Genomic DNA, 24251 nt, shown 5'->3' with positions numbered 1-24251 from the left:
CCCGGCATTTGATAATCCAACGATTTCAGGCCATAAGGCGCGCCAGTCTTTCGGCGCGGCTGATTATAATACTTTATGCAGACGTCCCCCTCAACCGCAGAATAAATATAACAACTGACTATACTTTAGAATACGGATATAGCGGTAGGAAAAAGCTGGGCATGATGCAAGTTGCGCAACCTGACAGTTTGTTAGGGTGGGAACTCCACAGCGCCAGGTGTTATCCGCAACGCGAGCGTGCATGGCGAATCTCGCGCGTCGTCCGCTACAGGGCGTCCCGAGAAGGCGCCAAAGACAATCGTCGTTGTCCAAGCGACGATTGTCTTTTGCGTAGTAAACAAAAGCATTACTCATGTGGTCACTCTTCTAAGAAAGAAAATTTAGTTTCAGCAGTAGTTTTAATGGACTTTCGAGCGTGCAACCAAAAGTGCGAAAGCCCCCTTTCAAAAGCGGGGGGGGGGGGGGCAAATGACATACTTTGCACACACCCCCCATCTTTGACCGTGCGGGGGTTGTGCCCCGTGTCCCCCCCCCCCCCCCCTTGGGCACATACGCCCATGGTTGACGATGGCCTAAGCACAGAAGTTCTTCCTAAGCGAAACGACGTGTTTATGGTTGCAGGGTGAGAGCGCATGATTTGATCACCTCTAGTACTGTCTGCAGCCGCCTAAGATGATCTTCGAAATTCGTGGCAGGCTACAACGTCATCCAAGTAGACGAGACAATTCTGCCGCTTCAGTCCTGCCAAGACTGTCCATCGCGCGCTGGAACGTTGCAGAGCAAAGTCCAAATGGCATCACCTTGAACTCGAAGAGGCCGTCTAGTGTGATAAACGCGGTCTTCTCTCTATTGCTTTCGTCGACGTCAATTTGCGTATAACCACTCTTGATAACCGCCAACAAAAATACAGAGTACATTGCAGAGTCTGTCTAATCCGTCGTCTATCCATGGGAGAGGGTATAAGTCCGTCATTTTGTTAAAGCGGCCATAATGGACGCGAAAGCGTAGAGTTCCATCCTTCTTCATTAAGACCACAGAAGACACTCACGGGCTTTTCAACGGCTGGATGACGCCGTAGCGCAGCATTTCGTCGACTTGTTGCCTTAGAGCCCTTGGTTCTCGGTGAGGGCTCCAGGCGGAGTGGTTGAGCGGATTGTTCGGTTATAGCGCGATGCATTGCAACTTATGTTTGCCGAATCCTCGATGGCAGAAGAATTAGAAAAGAAAATAGAAATAGAAAATAGAAAAATAGAAATAGAAAAAAAAATTAGAAAATAGAAAAGAATTATATATATCGTCTGAGAAGACTTTCGAGCTGTTGTTGCTTACTCATGGGCGGCTTGGATAATATTGAAGACCGGTTACCCAACTATGACCGCCGAGGTACACCGACAGAATCCAAAGGTACAAACATAATGCTGCTTTCTACAATTTATTCGATGTATGCGATCGTCGTGCCCTTGTTAATGCATTTGAATTCGTGGCTGAAGTTTGTCGGCATCAATTACCTTTTTCCTCCGTGCAGTCGACCGATCCCTTTTGCGACACAAATTTTGTGGTCCAGCAGTAGGCGTTGGTCGCCCTCGATGACTGCTCCAACGCCTGCGGGTGTTTCAGTGCCGACGGAAATGGCGATGCTAGAGCGCGGCGGAATGTTGACTTGCTCTTCGAGCACACTCATGGCACGGTGACTCCGGGAGCTCTATCGCGTGATTTTCGGATAGCGTTATCGACTTCGGCTTCAAGTCGACGATTGCGCAGTGTTGGTTCAGGAAATCAATGCCGAGAATTACGTCTCGTGAACACTGCTGGAGGATAACGAAGGATAACGAAGGTTCAATCATGAACGGCAATTCTCGCCGTGCAGATTCCGGTCGGTGTTAGGTGTTCTCTAGCGTCCTGATTTTAGGGCATTCCCATGCAACTTTTTTCTGCTGGGCGGCAATGGGTCTACCCCTGACGAAGTAGACGGCGCGTTTGTCGACTAAGGCGGTGAATGCGTGGCCGTCGAGAAGCACATCGAGGTCGGTGGTTATGTTGCGTTGCAGATTGGTCTTGGCGTCCGTTCACGGCTGTGTCATGTTCACATGTGGCTGGGACGCCACGTCGTCAGTTCTTTTGTCGGCGTATTCCTTGCTTCCAGACTTCGTCGGGATGGTGGCGTCTTCATCAGCGACAGAGGATCTTCGTCACTTCGACGAACAGCAACCGCCTCTGCATTGGTTGCTGCTTTTACTTTTTTGTATGTGGGCTTGCAAAGCGGCAGCGGGCTGAATTAGTGTGTGGTCGGCGTGGCGGGGACAGGTAGCGGCCTGGTGACGGCGAACGGGAGGCCCGTGGAGGGCTCCACTGAGTCGCAGCGAGATAGTCGGCGATGTCAGGTGGGCGTTCACCTTGCTGCGGGCGCCATGCTTTGACGACGAACCCTCGCAGTCTTATGTCGCGGTATGGACATCGGCGGTTAATGTGGCCGGCTTCTCCGCAATGACAGCAGAGAGGACGGTGTTCGGGGGTAGGCCAAACGAGCCTTCCTTTGAATACTGCGCGTGACAACAGGTTGTCGTACTGGCGACGGCGGTGGTGGACAAGGGAACTGCGGCATTACCGGGACTTGCCGTGGGCGCGTATGAGGTACGTGACAGCGGGCTACGGCGTCGTAGGTGACCACTTATCGCTGAGGGTGCGGCGATAAAGGGAGTCCGAGTGACTCGTGGATCACTTCGCGTACGACGTCACTTGAGGCTGCGATGAAGAGAACATCTTGCACAGTAAAACGACTCTGATGGTCCCTCTGAGTTCGTCGGAGGCTAGTGCTGGAATTTCACTATTCGGCGACAGCACTTGGCAGTTCTGTTGCCGGGTACGGATTCCCAGCTCTTTTCAATGCCCGTAGTCTGCGTTAAAAATTCGGCCACAGTCTTGCGTGCATTTCGAATCAATCCGTCGAAAACCTCTTGCTTCACACCACGCGCCAAAAAGCGCATTTTCTTCTCTTCAGACATGTCCAGATCGACGTGGCGGAACAGGATGATCATTTCTTCTATGTAGATCGCAATGTTCTCGCTTGAGAGTTGCGCCCGTGATTTCAGTATCGCTTCAGCTCGCTCTTAGCGGACGACGCTCATGAAGACCTTCAAGAGAGCGCTGCGGAAGATGTCCCATGTTGTGAGGGTGGACTCTTGATTCTCAAATCGCATCCTGGCGGCGTCTGCCAAGCAGACGTGAACATGGTGTGGCTTGTCGTCGAAGTTCCAGTTCTTGAACTTGAACGCAACGACCTTTTTGTATGTTCCGTGCTGTAGAATTCCGTGCTGCGGGGGGAGGGTTTGTAGCCTGCGGCTTGCTCGATGGTCCGGTGGGAAGTTAGAACGGTCTTCGGGATGAGGGCTTGGATCGCGACTTTGCGGGGGCGTCCGGTACATGAACTCGCAAGTACCTCCACCAGATGTCATGTATTAGTGATGTGGAAGAACACAGCAGCAAAACTGTAAATAACTATTGAGCAAACCTATGCCGACAAAAGCAAGTTACACTCATGGCACAACAAAAGCGGTGAACGCAGTCGGTGATTGTCGGAATCTGATCTGCCGGTCAAGCATGTCAGATTTTACACATGAGTCATCGAAGGACCCAGACTAATCGCTGGTGCCGGCGTGTTTTGCAGAAAGTACTACACAATTCGCGTCGCATATGCAATCAGAATTACACAAGCTTTGGTGACAAGAGAGTCCGCATAGAACCACCGATAACATTCCAGTAAGTACGAATCATGCGGCGCGTCTTGCCCTGAGCGATAACCAAGTTGTTAGTGGGTGAAGTGCAGTACTGGAGAAAAGCATAAATAAGTACACGTGTACACATACACAGGACCTCTTCGATTATGCAGTCCCGGACTGTCCGCGAACCGTCTGCGGTTTTCGGTCTGACTAGCCCCGACAGAAGAGCGCGTCATTGTCACGTGATCCAGCTGTCGGGGACTGTCCGAGGTTTCCTTCTAAAGCATCATGACCGCAAGTCACTCTCCTAGCTGCTGTTGTCTGCTCTTAGCTACTCGTAGATAGCCGCCTACCCAGCAAATTCATTAGCGTGGCCTCCGAAATGGTGCAGTCTCAGAGGTCCACGTCGCCGACACAACCATTAAGCTTTCATAGTGGGATAGCTGCCTGAGCGCAGAGAACGTATTCGCAAGTTTACGTCGTGCGCTCGCTCTTCGTGCACCTTAACTGGTCTATTTACCTAGCTCAGTGCTTCCGAAATTTAAGCTGAATTCTCACACGGACATAGCCAAATCGCTGTCGGGCCACGTCGCTGTTCACGCGGAAAGCAGCCGCCAATATATATATATATATATTGTGACGCAGCAGTTATCACGGCGTTTATTCCACGTCAAAAGATTAGGCGAACCGACCACGCCCACAGCACGGAGCACACACGAGAGCCAGCCCCACAAGCGATGATGAAGAAGAACCCCATATGAACCCTATATGATAATGATCATGTACAGATGACAAAGAATAGCTAACTTTCCTCTCGGCTAGCGATACGAGATATGGTCTACGGCGCACGATGGATGTACCATCTGTCTCTATCCGATGCGTCGTAATCGAAGTCTTTCCCAACGAAGATGAATGCGCGTCAAAGGGAGCTTCATGTTTTTGGATCAAAGCAAGCAATTGTTGTGACTGCGAAGGTGTCAAGTCGGAACTGATGGCAGCTGCAAGAGCTCAAGGAGATGCGGCCTGTCCGGTACAAGGACCTTCAGAGGAAGCTGGTTTAAAGGAAACAACAGATATAGACTCCGATTCAGTGGCGCAAGCCAATGTAGTGCCTTTAGGGATGAGAATCTTCGGATGTCGGGTTTGTAGCGTAGAGAAGTGCAGAGCCATGATCAAACCTAACGAGCCCTGATGCAAAGGCTATCCCTCTTGCAAGAGAGCGTGCAGATGGCAATACGAGCACGTCGCCGCAGTCAATCACATCAGACGTGATAGTAACGATGCTTTGATGGCGAGGAGGTAGCGCGGTATCTTCTGCAGCAAGGAAGTGAAGGGGTGCGTCATCTGCATGAAGTGAATAGGTCGTGTCGGTCTTGTGGAGAACGCGTTCTCCACAGCAGATGGAGGCGGAGGCCGTAGAAAGAAAATCGCATCCCAATGTGAGCTGCTGGGCACACGAACTTAGCACAGCAAATTGTACGTGATGTAGAAGTCCATCGATGGAAATACGAGCTGTGCACATCGCGATAGGTCGAATGGAGGCCCCTTGAGCAGCGAGTAGCGTAGGTCCATCATAGGGGGTCGTAACTTTCCGAAGTCGCGAACACAATTCACGGTGAATGACTGAAACACTAGCACCAGTGTCTATTAAAGCTTCTACTTGTGCACCTTCTACTACAACCAATATCACATTGCACGGACGCGATGGAGGAATTTCTGTCCTGTCGTTCGATGTAGCTTTTCCTCCAAAAGCTGCATAATTCAGTTTTCCGGACGACGCTCGGCGAATTGAGAAGCAGGTCTCAGTGGGGACGTAGAGCGGCGAAGGGGTGACGGCGAGCGGCATTTCGCAGGACGGTAAGCCGTCTCGGATGCTACAGTAGGCGATGGAGAGCGTCCGCGCGGTGGACCATAAGGACGGCGTTAGTCATGGAAGCTCCCTAGACGTTATCAAGCAGTTATCACAGCGTTTATTCCGCGTCAAAAGATTGGGTGAACCGACCACGCCCACAGCACGGAGCACACACGAGAGCCAGTCCCACAAGCGATGATGAAGAACCCCATATGATGATGATCATGTACAGATGACAAAGAATAGCTTATAAATTCCCACAATATATATATATATATATATATATATATATATATATATTACTCAAAGCTCGTGAGAGCATCTATTAAAGGCCCAACGCGTGTCTAGGACAGAGCACCTGCACGCCCTCTACGAATTCTGCATGTCCAAAAGCAAACGTTCGAACTTGATAACTGAAGGAATCAGCATAACACGAATCGGCGAAGCTCCGATGATATTACACCCCACCGAGCTACCCGTATGAAATAGCCACATGCAATATCATATGCTTCCTCGCCCACCAGTTTCGCTCACCTGAAAGGCGAAATCTACCTGTGTATTGCGCATGTGGCAGTAAACATGACAGATTTTGCGAAACACGTCAAGAAAAGCAAGCATGTGCTTCTCTCTTAAAAAACACGAACACTAAATCTGCAGCAATTAGACTGCTTCTGAAAAACTCGCATGATGGCACACAAGGCACCGATGTAAGGGAAGAAATAGCTTAGTGCACAATATTTGCGTCTCCATCTTGAAGGGGCCGCGCAATATGACGAAGACAGAAGGCAGGAACACACGGGACAATGCTGAACGCTGAATGACAGCGATGAATTTCCTTCGGCGCTGTCCTGTGTGTTCCTGCTTTCTGTCTTCGTCTTATTGCGCTGCCCCTTCAAGATGTTCAACCAGTACGAACTCGCCCAAATGTGGATCCTTCTACATTTGCGTCCGCAACGAGCAATGCATGCAGAAGCACGCGGCTTCCTTCAGAACATGGCGTCAAACGCCGCGCGCATCTTCTTAAGACAGCGGTCGTCTGCTCGCTGCTTGCGCATGTATGAGAAAAATACCTGCTAACAACTCTAAAAGTCTGCGGACGGTCCGTGACTTCCGGTCTATGAGAAACGAAGGCGATTCTGGCAGCTCTGGGACTGGTTGGCGGAGCTTCCAAAGCTGTTCGAGAAAATCAGATGCGGGACAGCAGTCCCAAGCAGTCTGGGGCTGTCAGGGACTCATAATTCAAGAGGCCCACTAATCTGCACACTCGCAGCTGCAAGCACACTCTTAGAGAATGTTAAATCCATGCCCGTACGCCGTTGGGTCTTCGGTTGGGCCGGATCGGTGTGTCATTGCAAGTGATATGTCAGCAACATGAAACGCGTAAACCACTCCCTTTTCAATCCCGACACATTCGCATTAAAATCGCCGACAACGACCACAGGGGTAGTGTCATCGCAATTAACCCACGCAAAGTGAGTAGACATGAGCCTTGCGCTTATGAGCCATTCTATGTCTTGCTTGCTTACGGCGGTATCAGTCGATGATGACAGATCTCGACATGCTGTTCTGTATGTTGTATGCATGATTAGAAGGAATGTAAGCATTGTTCGCTTAACTTTTATGAGTGCTTGTAGCCTCTTCCTTACGGGGCTATGAGCCATCGCATTTTTGTGCCATTGATCATGATAGCTAATGTGTGCGAAGGCTAAAGTTCTACGGTATCTAAGCCATATACAGCTCCGTTGTAAAAGGCTTTCAAAAGGTGACGCTGCCGTTGTTAGCTGTGTTTCCGAAAATTTAACGTTACTGGCTATCTTAGGAGCGTTACAACAATTTGATCAATCCTTGCTTTTACGCCATTTCTTTGCGTTTGATCGCTGTCCTCGGTGAACTGAAGGAAGTGCCATGTATCTATTTGGTTAGAGTAAGACCCAGATAACGGATGATGTGTGGGCAAAGTTCAGAGTGGGTGGGTTTATTAGCACATTCACAATAAATAATGTATGCAAGCCCTCCGAAGCATTATTAGTGTTTCACGGGCGCGCATAATTCATCATCATCATCTTCTTCTTCAGTCTATTTTATGTTCATTGCAGGACGAAGGTCCCTTCCTACGATCTCCAATTAGCCCTGTCTTGCGCCAACCGATTCCAACAAGCGCCCGCGAATTTCCTAATTTCATCGCTTCACCCAGTTTTCTGCCGCCCTCGACTGCGTTTTCCTTCTCTTGGTATCCATTCTGTAACCCTAATTCTCTAACGGTTATCTAACCGGCGCATTACATGACCTGCCCAGCTCCATTTCTTTCTCTTAATGTCAATTAGAATATCGGCTATACCCGTGTGCTCTCTGATCCAAACCGCTCTCTTTCTTTCTCTTTACGCTATGCCTAGCATTCTTCGTTCCATCGCTCTTTGCGCGGTCGTTCACTTGTTCTCAAGCTTCTTTTTCAGTCTCCAAGTCTCTGCCTCATACGTCACCACTGGCAAAATGCACTGATTGCGCACAGTCCTTTTCAATGATAATGGCAAGCTTCCAGTCAGGAGCTGACAATGTCTGCCGTATGGAATCCAACCCATTTTCATTCTTCTATGAATTTCCTTCTCATGATCAGGGTTTCCTGTGATAAATTGACCTAGATAAACGTACTGCTTCACCGACTCTAGAGGCTGAACGGCGATCCTGAATTTTTGTTCCCTTACCCGGGTATTCATGATTATCTCTTTTCTGCATATTAATTTTCAACGCCACTCTTACGCTCTCTCTATTAAATTCCCCTATCATTTGTCGCAACTCGTTTACAGTTTTTCTGAACAGGACAATGTCATCGGCAAATCGAAGGTTGCTGAGATATTCGCCGTCGATCCTTAGCCCTAAGCCTTCCCACTTTAATAGCTTGAATACTTCTTCCTAGCACGCAGTGAATAGCATTGTAGAGATTGTGCTTCCTTGTCTGACACCTTTCTTTATAGGTACCTTCCTACTTTTCTTGTGTAGAATTAAGGTGGCTGTGGAATCTAGTTATTTTCCGAGGTAAGCGGTCTCTATTCCTTGGTTACGCAATTCCTCTATGACTGCTGGTTTCTCTACTGTATTAAATGCCTTTTCGGAATCTATGAAAGCCATATAGAAAGGCTTATTGTACTCTGCGGATTTATCGATAACCTGATTAGTGACATGGATGTGATACATTATAGAGTATTCCGTCCTGAAGCCTTCCTGTTCCCTTGGTTGACTAAAGTCCAGTATTGCCTTTCTTCTATTGAGATTTTGGTGAATTATTTTATATAATACTCGGAGTAAGCTAATCGGCTTATAGTTTTTCAATTCTTTAACGTCTCCCTTTTTGTGGATTAGTATAATGTTTGCATTCTTCCAGTTTTCTGGGACCCTTGCAGGCTATAGACACTTCGTATAGAGAGCTGCCAGTTCTCCAAGCAATATGTCTCCTCAATTTTTGATTAAATCTACTGTTACCCCATCTTCTGCCGATTTTCCCTGTTTCACGTCTTGCAAGGTCCTTCTGACCTCATCGCTAGATATACGAGGAGTCTCTGCGACCTGTTCATTACTGCTTCGAATAGAGGTATCGTGGCTCCTCTTGGTACTGTACAGGTCAATACAGAATTCTTTCGCTGCTTTTACTATACCTTCGAGATTGCTGATTATATTACCCTGCTTATCTTTCAGTGCATACACCTTTGTTTGTGCTATGCCAAGTTTCCTTCTCATTGATTTCAGGCTGCGTCCATTTTTTACGGCTTCTTCAGTCTTCCTCACGTTATAGTTTCGAATATCACTTATTTTCACCTTCTTGATGGGTTTTGACAGTTTCAAAGTTCACACACAGATTTTCATCAAAAAAGGAAAGTCGTAGTTTGCGTCCAGTTATTTCTTCTACATTTGCACATATATTCAGCTTCACGGGTTTCAGTTTGTACTTCTGTAGATCACGAGCATGTATGCACGACTGTGAATGGTCGTCAGTACGCCTGTAGGGTTTGCCTAGCCGAGCTCACGGCCGTCTGCGCACGTGCGATTCCGGAACTACGAGGACAGAATCGTTTAGAAATCGTTCTAAATGAAGTTATCCATCGCGATCAGCAAAACACATCTATCGCGGATACATCAACAGGTTGTTAGGCACATAAGATTTACGAAACCGGTTTCAGAAATCTCCGAAACTCGCTGCCGATGTGTGCCTACTGAGATGGCCCCTTTTTTGTGTACTCCTGTAGATCACGAGCATATATCCGCAACTGCTAAATGGCATGTATTGCAAGTTCGCCGGGAAACAGAACGTGAACGGTTAGCTTAGAGGCGTCGTATAAGCGCTTTCCAACCATAGAGTAAGGCGGCTTCCAAGGTCGCCTATTTTACGCGAGGCTCAGCACTATTGTTCGGTGGGCCGCCTCACCACTGAGAATTAGCCTTTGAGGGAAAGTATCAGCCAATGCACCCTCCTCACATCCGACGTCTCAGCCTTGCGCGGCGCATCAGTACCGGTGCCGTCTCGTTCGGAAAGACTTCTCCGCTGCATGAGACAGAGAGCCGAGGCCGTGAACGGTTTGATGTACCTCCGTCCAGGCGTAGCTTCTGAATTCGCGGTAAGCGCTGAAAGTTTTTGTTTTTCTCATTTTCTGTTTTTTCCAGACTTCTTTGAAGTGCTGTTCAATTCCGCCGGAAATATACCGTGTATCTAGTCGCGTTCGTGGCCGCTTGCGTACCGGAGATGCCGAAACTACGATGTTAGAACCATTGAGAAATACTATGCCGTGCCTCTTGCCGCAATCATCAAAACCCGCATACCGCGGATAATTCAAGCATATTTTCAGGCATTTCGGATATACTATTAAGACTTAAACTGACTCTACCGACATGCCTCGAGCTGATTTTCTAATGAGAGCCAAAAGAAAAGAAATTGCAGCGCTAAAGGAAGAGAAAAAGTGATGAGAAGGTTTGCAGAAGCGCGGAAACAATAACAAATAAATAATGTAACACCAACAGTTGCTTAGTTCACATACACATTGTCATCAAAACAAAAAAAAAATTAGTCGTAGTCTGCGTCCAGTTATTTTTTCTACATTTGCACTTATATTCGTTTTCGCGGGTTTTCGGTTGTACTCCTGTAGATCACGAGCATGTATTCGCAACTGTGAATGGTCGTCAGTACGCCTGTAGGGTTTGCCTAGCCGAGTTCACTGCCGTCTGCGCACGTGCTATGCCCGAACTACGAGACCAGAAGCGTTTAGAAATCGTTCTGCATGGAGTTACCCGTCGCGATCAGGAAAACACTTCTCTCGCGGATTAATCAAATGAGTTTTTAGGCATGTAGGTCCCTCTGGGCTGTACTTGTCAGCAATAAGGTAGCCTCGCCGCCTATGGGATCATCTGACTGATCTATGTCGAATGCTCGATTGCCATAGTCGGAAGCTCGAATCTCTCTATAACATCTTTTTTTTTACGATGGTGAGTGTGAAATTCACCTCATCCAATGAACATGTGCAGGCTTCGAGTGACGCCTGTCACCGGAAAAAGATGCCGAGAGCGAATGGCTCTATACTAATCCAGGTACAACCAAATTAGGAGGGCCCACTAAGCTTCAACAAGACACTCCATCACAAGAACAGGAATTGACCTCCCTGGTGCAGTATTCAGCCACTACCTCCCAAATGAATCACTCTATTACCCAATGACCCTCAGTCCCCTGCAGCTGTGGAGCACTTGACCAAGGCGGTGGTCAGACTTGTAACGCAGCAGAGGGTGCTAAGAATCTCTGGGTCCGGACAGGCCGCCAATGGAAACTGACGCTTGCAACGTTTAACACCCGAACCCTCTCGAGTGAGGCTAGCTTAGCAGGACTGTTTGAGGAACTATCAGACATTGTTTGGGATATCATCGGCCTTAGTGATATTAGAAGAACTGGTGAGGCTTACACGTTGCTGAATAACGGACATGTTCTCTGCTAAAGAGGTCTCATAAGAAGCCTTACGGGATCCCTAATCCATAAGGACATAGCAGGCAACATTGACGAAGTCTACAGCATTAATGAGAGGGGAGCTGTAGTCGTAACCCAACTTAATAAGAGGTATAGATTAAAGGTAGTACACGCCTACGCTCCAACATCCTGTCACGACGATGAGGAAGTAGACCAGTTTTATGAAGGCGTTGAATTAGCCATGAGAAAAGTGCAAACTCAGTATGCCGTAGTAATGGGCGACTTCAGGGCAAAAGTGGGGGAAAAGCAGTGAACAAGCTGGTGAACAAGCAATTGGGCACTACGGCGTCGATTCTACGAACGCTAGAGGAGAGATGCTGGTAGAATTCGCAGAAAGGAATAAGCTGAGAATAATGAACACCTTTTTCAGGAAGCGCAGCGACAGGAAGTTGACCTGAAAAAGCCCTAATAGTGAAACAAGAAATGAAATGTACTTCATACTTTCTGCTGATCCCAGTATAGTGCAGGATGAAGTGATAGGTAGGGTAAAGTGCAGTGGTCATAGGTTAGTGAGGGCGAGGATACACCTCAATTTGAAGCGAGAGAGCCAAATTGGTCACTAAGACACAGGTCAACTTAGAGGCAGTAAGCGTAAAAGCAGACAAATTCAGGTTGGCACTTGCAAACAAATATGCAGCCTTAGAACAGAGAGGTGAGGATGACATAGAGCTAATGAATGAAACCGTAACTAGGCGGGCTTCATAGGCAGCAATAGAAGTGTGAGGCAAGGCACCAAGGCATCCAGAAGGCAAGCTCTCCCAAGTAACAAAGGACCTAATAAAGAAATGACAAAGAATGAAAGTGTCCAACTCAAGAGATAAGATAGAATTCGTGGAACTGTGAAAACTGATCAACATGGCGAAAATAGGTGATATTCGAATCTATAACATTAGAAAGACTGAAGAAGCCGTAAAGAATGGATGTAGCCTGAAATTAGTTAGAAAGAAACTTGGCATAGAACAAACCAAGATATATGCACTGAAAGATATTAAGCAGGGTAACATCATTAGCAATCTCGAAGATATAGAAAAAGAAGCAAAATAATTCTATATTGACCTCTACAATACCCAGAGGAGTCAAGATACTTCCATTAGAAACAGTATAGAACAGGATACAGAAACTCCCCCTAATACTAGCGATGAGGTGCCTTGCAAGACATGAAACGGGGAAAAGCGGCAGGAGAAGATGGAATAACAGTCGATTTAATCAAAGACGGAGCAGACATACTGCTTGGAAAACTGGCGGCTTTTTATACGAAGTGTCTATTGACCGCAAGGGTCACAGAAAACTGGAAGAATGCAAACATTATATTAATCCACAAAAAGGGAGACGTTAAAGAAGTGCAAAATTACAGGCCCATTAGCTTACTCCAAGTATTACATAAAATATTAACCAAAATTATTTCCAATAGAATAAGGGCTACACTGGACTTTAGTCAACCAAGGGAACAGGCTAGCTTCAGGAAGGAATACTCTACAATGGATCTCACATCCATATCATTATTCAGGTTATCGAGAAATCCGCAGAATGTAATGAGCCTCTCTATATGGCTTTCATAGATTACGGAAACGCATTTGATTCAGTAGAGATATCAACAGTCATAGTGGCATTACGTAATCAAGGAGTACAGAACGCTTGCGTAAATACCTTCTAAAATATCTACAGAGGTTCTACAGCTACCTTAATTCTACACAAGAAAATCAGGAAGATACCTATAAGGCAAGGCGTCAGGCAGGGAGACACATCTACAATATTTGCTGCGTTCTTGTAAAAATTATTCAAGCTATTAAACTGGGAAGGCTTAGGAGTAAAGATCGACGGCGAATATCTCAGCAACCTTCGGTTTGCCGATGACATTGTTCTATTCAGCAACACTGCAGACGAGTCACAACTAATGATTGAGGACCTTAACAGCGAGAGTGTAAGAGTGAGATTGAAGATTAGTATGCAGAGACAAAGATAATGATAAATAACCGGGCAAAGGAACAAGAGTTAAGGATCGCCAGTCGGTCTCTAGAGCAGCTCCTGACAAGGTTAGGTCGCGACCCAAGGAGGCATCTCGATCGATCCGCCGATATACCCGACGAGATCCGTAAGACCCTGCAAGTCAATCCCATTCCGAAAAACATGGATCCAAATCTCCACGCGACCAGAAGGCAGGCGCGGGCAGACTATGTGGAAAGACATTTAGCCAAGCTAGAAAACACGGTTTTCACGTATGTAACACTGTATCCATGGAATAGACACACAAATTACATTAAGGCAGCTTCGGTAGTGGTTGACAACGCAGGCAAGCTAATCACCTGCGCAACTACACCTAGCGACAGGATAGTGGAAGCGGAGGAAGTCGCTGTTGCGCTGGCAGCGGCTGAGGTCTATCGAAAAGATAAATCAATGGTCATTTTAACGGATTCAAAAGAGACATGCAGGAACTACACAAAGGGTAGAATCTGCAGGGCTGCCCTAGCTATCCTCCGCAAGGCAGAACACCCCAGACACACCGCAACCCACAAACTAATCTGGATTCCGGCACACACGGGGATAGAAGGAAATGAAAAGGCAGACAGCTTGGCTCGCAAGATCACGTACCGAGTCGAGCGGCCACACGCCCTGGGACAGCACTTCACCGTGGAGATCGGCTATTCAGAGTTACTGAATTACTACAGAGGCAATAGAATTAGATACTCCCCGCCACATAAAGCCTTAACACAGCAAGAAGCAGCTAGTTGGCGGAGGCTGCAAACGGGAACCTTCTCTAACTTACATATACTAAGCAAGATGTATCCTACACAATTTAGGAACACTTGCCCGTGGTGCGGGGCAACCCGCACGCTTTACCATATAACCTGGGAGTGTAAACGTAACTACACATTCCACCAACACAAAACCCCGAGTGCGGAGCAGTGGGAGAGCCGGCTCACCAGCTGCGAGCTCGCCGCCCAAAGGGCAATGGTGCAGCACGCAAGCGAAGCAGCGCGGCTCAGTGGAGCCCTGGACTAGGGCCCAACCCTGCTAAGAAGGTCAAGCGTCTGCAGCGAATAAGGCGAAGACCGAACGCTAAACCCTTAATGGACCAAATAGTTCCCTCTCTCTCTCTCTCTCTCTAGAGTCTTTGAAGGAGTACGTTTACCTAGGTCAATCACAGGGAAACCTGATCACGTGAAGGAAATTCGCAGAAGAATAAAAATGGGTTCACTCGCGTATACGGCAGAGATTGCGAGCTCCTGACTAAAAGCTTACCATTATCATTGAAAAGGAAGGTGTAAATCAGTGCATTTTACCAGTGGCGACATATGGGGCAAGCCTTGGAGACTGACAAAGAAGCTTGAGAACAAGTTAAGGGCCGCGCAACGAGCGATGGAACGAAGAATGCTAGGCATAGCGTTAAGAGACAGAAAGATAGCGGTTTGGATCAGAGAGAAAACTGGTATAGCCAATATTCTAATTGACATTAAGAGAAAAAAATGGAGCTGGGCAGGTCATGTAATGCGCAGGTTAGATAACTGTTGGACCATTAGGGTTACAGAATGGATACCAAGAGAAGGAAAACTTAGTCGAGGACGGCAGAAGAGTAGGTGGAGCGATGAAATTGTGAAATTCGCTCGCGCTAGTTGGAATCAGTTGGCGCAGGACAGGGGTAATTGGAGATCGCAGGGATATGCCTCCGTCCTGCAGTGGACATAAAATAGGTTGTTGATGATGATGATGATGATGATGATGATGATGATGCATGCGTCTGCGATCAGTTAGACATTGTTTGTACACTTTGCGCGGCTAATCTATTAAGTCCCTTTTACCACCACACTTGCAATACTTTTAATTTTGCAGTTGCGAATGAGCACTCGGGATCTACAGGAGTGGAAACGAAAACCCGTGAAAACGAATATAAGTGCGAATGTAGAGGAAATAGATGGGAGCAAACTAAGACCTTTTTTACTTGATGAAAATCTGTATTGTGAACTCTCCTACTGTTGTCACTACGTTATTTTTTTTCCCTTATGATGTGCATGATACTGTAAACTTTCTCATCATATTTTTGTCTTCCTTCTGCACTACAATTTTTTTCTCTGCGATACTGAGCCCATAATACTGCTCGTGTTTAAAATAATAATAACGTGCATGATACGCTCGCTTTAATAGCAAAAAGGGGCATCTCAGTAGGCACATATCGGCAGCGAGCTGCGGAAGTTATTGCAGCCCATTCCGTAAATGTTACATGCCTGAAATATACTTTGATTTATCCGCTCTAGATGTGCTTTGCTGATCGCGATGGGTAGCTCGACATCGAACGATTTCTAAGAGGGGTTCTGGCCTCGTAGTTCCGCAATCACACATGCGCAGGCGGCCGTGAATTCGGCTAGGCAAAATCTATACAGACGACCCCGACTGGCGTTAAAAATAATAATATCGTACACGATGCGCTCGCTTCGAGTCAGTGTAAGTCCATTTCGTATATCTCAAATGCTTGAAAACATGCTTGAATTATCCCCGCAATAGGGGCTTTGCTGATCGCAGCAGGTGACACGACATAGTATTCTTCAATGGTCCCAACATCGTGGTTTCGGAGTCACCCGCACGCATGCGGCCATGAACGCGGCTAGATATACCGTACATTTTCGGCGAACTTGAATACTTAAGTGTAGTATGGAAAAAAAAGAAAATGATCAAAAAATACTTTCAGCGCTTACCGGGAATTTACTAGTCGCGTATTGACGGGGGTACCCCAAACAGCTCACGGCCTTGGCTGCCTGTCTTACGCATCGGAGAAGTCATTCCTAACGAGGTGGAACTGATACTGAATCGCCGCCCAAGATTGAGGCGCGAAATGGGAAAAGGATGCCTTGGAAGAGACTTCCGCTCAAAGGTCAAATGCTCAGAATGGGTAGACGGACCGCTAACAATGGTGCTGAGGCGCGCCTAATAAAGGCAGCCTTGTAAGGCGGCCTTGCCCTGTGGTTGGAAAGCGCCTATATTTTTTTCCCATAAAGAAACTAACGTTGCTTGCGTGAGCAATTCAGCAGCCTCAAGAGCATCGTGACGCAAACGAAACATATAAAACACGATGAAAGTACACCTCCCAAGCTTTGGTCTTTCTAACGGAACCTGTTCCCACTACATTCCCAGTCCACACTTCATTCACAAAAGTATTGGTAACATTCATGCGCGCTGACGCTACAGCAAAGGGAGGGTAAGAGTCCCGAATCTTCAGAACTTTGACGTACCTCATCAAGCGTCTCGTTGGAAAGCGCGTAGTGCAGGTCGTTCAGTGCGACACCCCACGTGGAAAGGCGTCTCTCCAGCAGGTGCCGCGCATTGTCCCAAAACACGAACTTGGCGAGAGTCCACAGTTTCCGCAGGACAGTACGAAAACGGCTGGAGACTGACACTTCGGCAAGGACGTTGTTGAGGAAGGGGTTGTAGCGTCGATAGTAAGGGTAGAGGAGCTGCGAGAAAAGACGCAGAGCAGTGGTGAAAGCGCCTTACTAATATTACGGTAAATGCTCAACCTTTATGGAATTCATATGTAATGTAGCGTGCAAGCTAAATTACGCCAACGGAAGACGAAGTAGGTAGCACTTGTCGCTTTCATGTCGTTTTCGAAAATTTAGGCTCTATGCTACAGTAGTAGGAACGAGCTAGCTGAGAGGAAATCGCTTTTCAATGTAGAAATAAGCTTTTCTTTTTTTTAAGAGTGGTGGCTTGACCTATCTTCAAGCCATTTCAGAGCTATTCGTGCTTTCTCTGAATTTAAGTCTTTAAGGGCCGCTAGAGACAATAATAAGGTGAGCTACATTGCAAAACTACCGTCATACAATAATAAAACAATACATTTACCATAAAATGAAGCTTGGTAAGCGAGAACAAAAGCGAAGACGAAAGAGGGGTAGCGAAGCCGCGTTGAAGCTCCCTCACCTACATGCCGTAGCATCATAATACGTTGCTGGAGCCTAGTTATTTTTTCTGTAATCGTTGACTACATTGTATTCTTAAAGGGCGAAAGACTTCGCTGCAAGTCACAACGATTTGGGAGTCACAACGCTCCAAATAACACAAAGAAACAACAACTTCGAAATGCATGACGTCACACGGACGCAGCGACGTTAGGGTTCTGGCGCGAAATTCAAGATATAAGTATACTGTAGAAGGATCGACATTTGGGCGAGTTGGTACTGGTTGAACATCTTGAAGGGGCAACGCTGCCCTGTGTGTTCCTGCCTTCTTCGTCGTCTTGAGCCGCCCCTTCAAGGTGTTCAAGAATAGAAAATTAGAGCTCATTTTCTCTTTTAAAAATGAAGCTATTACCACGAAATTGAGGGATATAAAGGTATGATTTTTTTTTTTTACAAGTTTAAGCTTATTTGCAGTTTTTCGCTTAGAATCCCTTGAAATACTTCCTGGTACAAGGAAAGGGCCTGTAGTTTGCGAACGAAGCCTCTGAGGACGACGAACTGCAATTTGCATACTGCGGCTTCATTTCTGCCAGACTTACGCTTCTGCTGGCAATACCGATCCGGATTAAACAAAAGGACGTAAGATTACCGCTAGCCGTGCCCGAACCTGGTTAAAGAGCCGATCGCTAAGTTTAGCATTACAGCGGCACTGACAAAGTAATCTGTGCAGCGGCGACAAACATGCGTGGCTGATCAGGTGCCAAGGCTAAAGGAAGCTGGGTATCTGAAGCGGATGTTAGCGGTCAGCGCCAAGCAGCTTCAAAAACACATAATCTGAAAGAGGCGAGAATCAACACGAGGCAGTGGATTCCAGAGGCAAAATGAAGGCAGTTGTAGGGCATTCCCGTCGCATGAATAAGGTGGCGGGGAAGTGCGGAACGGATGTAGTTATTTCGTAAAAAGCAAGTTTGGCCTCTTGTGCGCCGACGTCGATAGATGCCGTCAAGAATACGGCATTTGGCGAAGACATTGCCCGACGAGATGCACCACTAAGTATTTACCATGCGCATCCGTCCTGGTGTAACAGATCTCCCTCATCTGTGGAGGTATATACCTCGCCCGGAATAGAAATATATATTGCAGAATGGTGCTGGAAGTTCTTGTAGATTATATTTAGAAAATCCTTGTCACTGGGCAAGTTTCCGTTATAGCATTGCACGTTATCAAGCGTTGCTTATTAAAAGCACAAATGGAGCATCAGGAGCAAACAAGCAGTTTCTTCGCATGTACAAGGGCTCTGCAGAGGGCGCGAGTGGTTGCCGTATCGCTCGTAAACCAAAATGACGTAGCCAAGCGACTGGAAGTTTGTAGCTTATTGCTATACCGAAAATAGATAAAGCATCTATAATTTCTTCCTATGAACCAATTTCCCGGCTGTACTCATGCGCAAACATTTTAGAACGTATATATATATATATATATTGTAAGGAAGTTTATTGAGCGAGTCCAACAAACGGGCGGTAGCTCGGAACAGTGAGCACGGAGAGCAAGATGGTGGTGTTCGAACGCCGGTCTCGTGCCCTCCGCTCTTGATGATGATGCCATTCTCTTCCTTTCTTCATTACAATTGCCCCCGTCGAGAAAGGTGGAGCCATCCTGGCGATCTAACAGGTGGGTACAAGAGGGTCGAAGTACGGCTTGAGGCGGTCTACGTGAACAACATCACGTCCACGTCGACGACGGTCGCCTTGCAGCGTAAGAGGCTCAATGACATAGTTTACGGGGGAAGTACGCTCGACGATGCGGTAGGGACCATGATAATTTGGGAGCAGTTTGGACGACAAGCCAGGGGCGCAGGGTGGTACAAGCAGCCACACAAGTGCTCCAGGAGCGAATGTTGCGGCCGGAGAGTGATCATCATCGCGGACGTTTTTCTGGCGTTGTTGGTCGGCTGTAGTAAAGCGCTTGGCTAGTTGTCGGCAATCTTCAGCGTAACGGGCCGCTGCTGACACGGGCGTGCACTCTGAGGTATCTGGTGCGTATGGCAGCAACGTGTCGATAGTGCGCGTCGGCTGGCGACCGTACAAAAGGAAGAAGGGGGAAAACCCGGTTGTGACTTGCGTAGCGGTGTTATACGCGTATGTCGCAAATGGGAGAACCAGGTCCCAGTTTGATTGATCAGATGCAACATGTGTCGCAAGCATGTCGCCCAGAGTCCGATTAAACCGCTCAGTGAGACCGTTCGTCTGAGGGTGGTAGGCAGTACACGTCCGATGTACAATGTTGCACTGGTGGAGAAGTGCTTGAATTGCATCGGAGAGAAATACGCGGCCACGGTCACTGAGGAGTTCGCGAGGAGGACCATGCCGAAGCACAAAACGCCTGAGGATGAAACAGGCGACGTCCTGTGCTGTCGCCGTGGGAAGAGCAGCGGTTTCGGCGTATCGTGTAAGGTGGTCGACAGCAATGATAGCCCATCGGTTTCCGGCCGTGGTCAAAGGTAAAGGTCCATAAAGGTCAATTCCAACGCGGTCGAACGGGCGTTCTGGGCATGGAAGGGGCTGCAATGAACCTGCGGCAGGATGCGGTGGTTTTTTTCGTCGCTGACACTCGTGGCAGCCGCGAATGAACTTGCGGACAAAGCGAAACATTCCGCGCCAGTAGTACCTTTTCCGTAAGCGTTCATAGGTCTTGAAGACACTACCGTGAGCACACTGCGGGTCGGAGTGAAAGGAAGCGCAGATTGTAAAGCGAAGCGTTCGAGGGATAACTAGGAGCCACTTCCTACCATCTGGCGAGTAGTTGCGCCGGTACAAGAGGCCATCACGGATGCTGAAGTGCGAAGCTTGGCGTCGCAGAGTTCGAGTGGTCGAAAGAGTGGGTGCCCCGGATAAAATGTCAAGAAGCGAAGCGATCCAGGGATCGTGGCGCTGTGCAGAGGAGACGGTGGCGACGTCAAGAGCTGACAATGGAAGGGCTATAGTGGATATGGACGCAGTTTCGGTGGATAGTGGTGACCGCGACAGTGCATCAGCATCGGCATGCTTGCGTCCGGAACGATAGATAACGCGGATGTCAAACTCTTGAAGTCGACGAGCCCAGCGGGCAAGGCGACCTGACGGATCCTTCAACGAAGACAACCAACATAATGCATGATGGTCCGTAACTACATCAAACGTGCGGCCATATAAGTAAGGGCGGAACTTGACAAGCGCCCAGACTATTGCCAAGCATTCTTTCTCGGTGACGCTATAGTTTGATTCAGCCTTGGTGAGCGTTCTGCTGGCGTATGCGACGACATACTCTGCGAACCCAGGCTTTCGCTGCGCGAGGACAGCACCGAGGCCGACACCGCTGGCGTCTGTGTGCACCTCAGTTTCGGCCGTAGGATCGTAGTGGCGCAGTATAGGTGGTGACGTCAGGAGACGGCGAAGGGTGGAGAAGGCTTGGTCACACTCAGAAGACCATGACGAGATATTGGAGGCGCTGCTTAGTAGTTGGGTCAAAGGCGCAATTATAGAGGCGAAGTTGCGCACAAACCGACGAAAGTAGGAACATAACCCTATGAAGCTTCGTAACTGCTTTAGAGTCGTCGGTTTGGGGAAGTCAGTCACGGCACGTAATTTAGCTGGGTCCGGAAGCACACCATCCTTTGATACAACGTGACCAAGAATTGTAAGTTTTCGCGCAGCAAAACGGCACTTCTTGAGATTTAGTTGCAGCTGAGCGGTTTTCAGACACGTCAGGACATGGTTGAGGCGTTCGAGATGGGTTGCGAAATCTGGCGCAAAGACAACTATGTCGTCGAGATAGCAGAGACACATGTGCCACTTCAAACCCCGCAGAACCGAGTCCATCATGCGTTCGAAGGTGGCAGGCGCATTGCAGAGGCCGAAGGGCATGACATTGAATTCATATAGACCGTCAGGCGTGACGAAGGCTGTCTTTGAACGGTCGGCCTCTGCTAAAGGTACCTGCCAATACCCGGAACGCAAATCTAACGACGAAAAAAACTCGGCACCTTGTAGGCAATCAAGGGCATCGTCAATTCTGGGTAAAGGGTACACGTCTTTTCGAGTGACCTTGTTTAGGCGCCGGTAATCCACGCAGAAGCGAATCGATCCATCCTTTTTTTTAACGAGAACCACAGGGGATGCCCACGGGCTTCGTGAAGGGCGAATAACGTCGCGTTTAAGCATATCGTCAACCTGGTCGGTAATAACTTGACGTTCCGCGGTGGAGACGCGGTAAGGGCGTTGTCGCACTGGCGAGTTGGAGCCGGTGTCGATGTTGTGAACAATGGTAGAAGTTCGGCCAAGGGCACGTTGGGCAACATTGAAGGAGTCGCGGAACTGGTAGAGCAGCTGGAGAAGGGCAGAGCGTTCAAATGGGGACAGTCCGTCTGCGATGGACGAATCGAATAGGTCAGCAGCTGGAACATCAGAAGGGGTAAGAGCACTGATGACGTCGAGGTCGCGTCGAGCTGAATCTTGCTGCACGGAAAAAATTTGGCCGATATCAATGGGTTGCACGCATCCAAGGGATTCACCTTTAAGCAGTCTGATGGGATATGGAAGAGGATTTGTGAGGCAGAGAGCGCTTGTTCCATTCGAAATAGAGAGGGTCGAATAAGGCAAAAGAAGTGGCTTCCGATTTAGAAGAAGGCGTGATGGTTCAAAGAAGGGAGCTTCATCACATATGCTGTTGCAGAATACGGGGAGCAAAACAGCTGCTGTCGGCGGAATTTCTGTGTCTTCTGTGACGACTATTTTGTGTGCGGCTTGATGAGCGGGGTAGTAGGACTCGTCACACAAGGGGAAGAGCTCAAGTTCAGATCTGGCACAATCAATAACGGCGTGATTATACGATAGAAAGTCCCAGCCAAGTATAATGTCGTGCGAGCAAGAGGAAAGGACGATAAGCTCGACAATGTAGTGCTCTTTAGCTATAATAAGTCGAGCAGTGCAGGCAGCTATAGGCCGAACAGGGTCTCCATTTGCTGTACGTAAGGGCATCATCTCAAGAGGCGTGGTCACCTTCCGAAGCTTGCGGCAAAGTGTGGCGTCTATAACAGAAACGGCAGCACCGGTATCGACAAGAGCATATGCACGGATGCCTTCTACGAAAACTTCGACAATATTCGACGGCAAAGTTCGAGGACTTGAGCATTTCGACAGCGCAGTTCTTGCCTCACGAACTGCGGAGGCTAGTTTCCCTCATTTTCAGGGGCTGGTCGACGACGCATGGGCGACAAGGAGCGGCGACGGGGTGAAGGTGAGCGACGAGACGTGGGTTGCGGATAGTCACGTGAAGACGTGCTTGTTTGGGGACCCGGATCTTCATAACGAGAGCGGGGACGATCTATGTAGTTCGGTGAACGGGCGTCTGAATATCCTGGCGCGCGACGGCGGCAGAATCGGGCGATATGACCAGGGCCACCGCACGCAATACAGATCGGCCGGTTGTCGCGCGTTCGCCAGGGATTTGCAGGGATGGGAGCAGACCATGTCACGGACGGCTGAATCGGGGCTGCAGCATACGACACACCATGGGGTGGTGAGGGCTGTTGAAGCTGCTGCCGCTTTACTACCTCAGCGTAACTAAGAGCCGCGGCGACAGGTTGCTGCTGAATGGGCACCGGCATGGCCTCGGAAATCTGCTCTTGAATGACGTGTCGAAGCACGGGAGCCAACGGGATTGGTCGCTGCAGTTGCTGCTGTTGTGGGAGCTCCTGACGCTGAGCAAACGGCAGGAGAGACAACTGACGGGCCACCTCCTCACGCACAAATTCTTTCATTTGTGCGATAAGGTATGACTGGTCAGGCATGATGTCCAGTGCAGCGAGCGGTTGATTGTACGTCTGAGATGAACGTCGGGTGAGAGCCCGCTGCCTTCTCAACTCGTCATAGCTGTGGTAAAGAGTTACAACTTCTGACACAGTGCCAGGAGACTTCGCAAGAAGCATCTGAAAGACATCGTCGTCGACGCCCTTCATGATGTGCTGTATTTTGGCACTTTCGCTCATTGAGGCATCGGCGCGCCTGCAGAGATCGAGTACGTCCTCAATATAGGCGGTAAATGTTTCATTCGGTTCCTGTGCCCGTGTGCGCAGCCGTTGCTCGGCGCGTAACTTCCGCACGGCAGGGCGACCGAAAACGGCAGATATTGCCTCCTTGAAAGCAGACCAGTTTTCAAATTCCGATTCGTGGTTCGTATACCACAGCTTCGCCACGCCAGCCAAGTAAAAGTTCGCGGTACTCAACTTAGCAGCGTCATCCCACTTGTTGGGTCCACTAACTTTTTCGTAGGACGACAGCCAGTCCTCGACGTCCTGGTCTTCCGTACCCGAAAATACCGGGGGGTCTCGCTGGCGAACGGGGCCGGGACAAACGGCGGCCGGGAGAGGTGGCGGCTGTTGGGCTGCGTAGGCTTGCATGGTCGAGTGCAACGTGCGGGATCGGAGTTCCAGGGTGCCGACGATGTGCGTACCCAGCACGATCCACCAAATGTAAGGAAGTTTATTGAGCGAGTCCAACAAACGGGCGGCAGCTCGGAACAGTGAGCACGGAGAGCAAGATGGTGGTGTTCGAACGCCGGTCTCGTGCCCTCCGCTCTTGATGATGATGCCATTCGCTTCCTTTCTTCATTACAATATATATATATATATATATATATATATATATATATATATATATATATATATATATATATATATATAGGCACCTAGCCTTTTTTCTTTAAGAACACATGTTCATTGTCGACCGGCAACACGGCCTTCGTCAAGGTTTTGCCAC

General features: G+C 48.4%; 1 protein-coding gene across 2 annotated transcripts in view; it reads right to left on the bottom strand.

Moving 5' to 3' along the window:
- LOC126531878 (uncharacterized) overlaps positions 1–24251 on the bottom strand; it is a 117116-nt gene that overhangs the window by 17789 nt on the left and 75076 nt on the right. For both annotated transcript variants that reach the window (XM_055070657.2, XM_050179614.3), the window contains exon 3: positions 16789–17010. In XM_055070657.2, coding sequence (XP_054926632.1) covers positions 16789–17010 — 222 coding nt within the window. The remainder of the gene's footprint in view (positions 1–16788; positions 17011–24251) is intronic.

The sequence above is a fragment of the Dermacentor andersoni genome, chromosome 4, assembly GCF_023375885.2.
Source record: "Dermacentor andersoni chromosome 4, qqDerAnde1_hic_scaffold, whole genome shotgun sequence".
Taxonomy (NCBI): domain Eukaryota; kingdom Metazoa; phylum Arthropoda; class Arachnida; order Ixodida; family Ixodidae; genus Dermacentor; species Dermacentor andersoni.
Note: the sequence above shows the minus strand (reverse complement) of the source record. Positions and strands in the feature narration are given on the sequence as shown.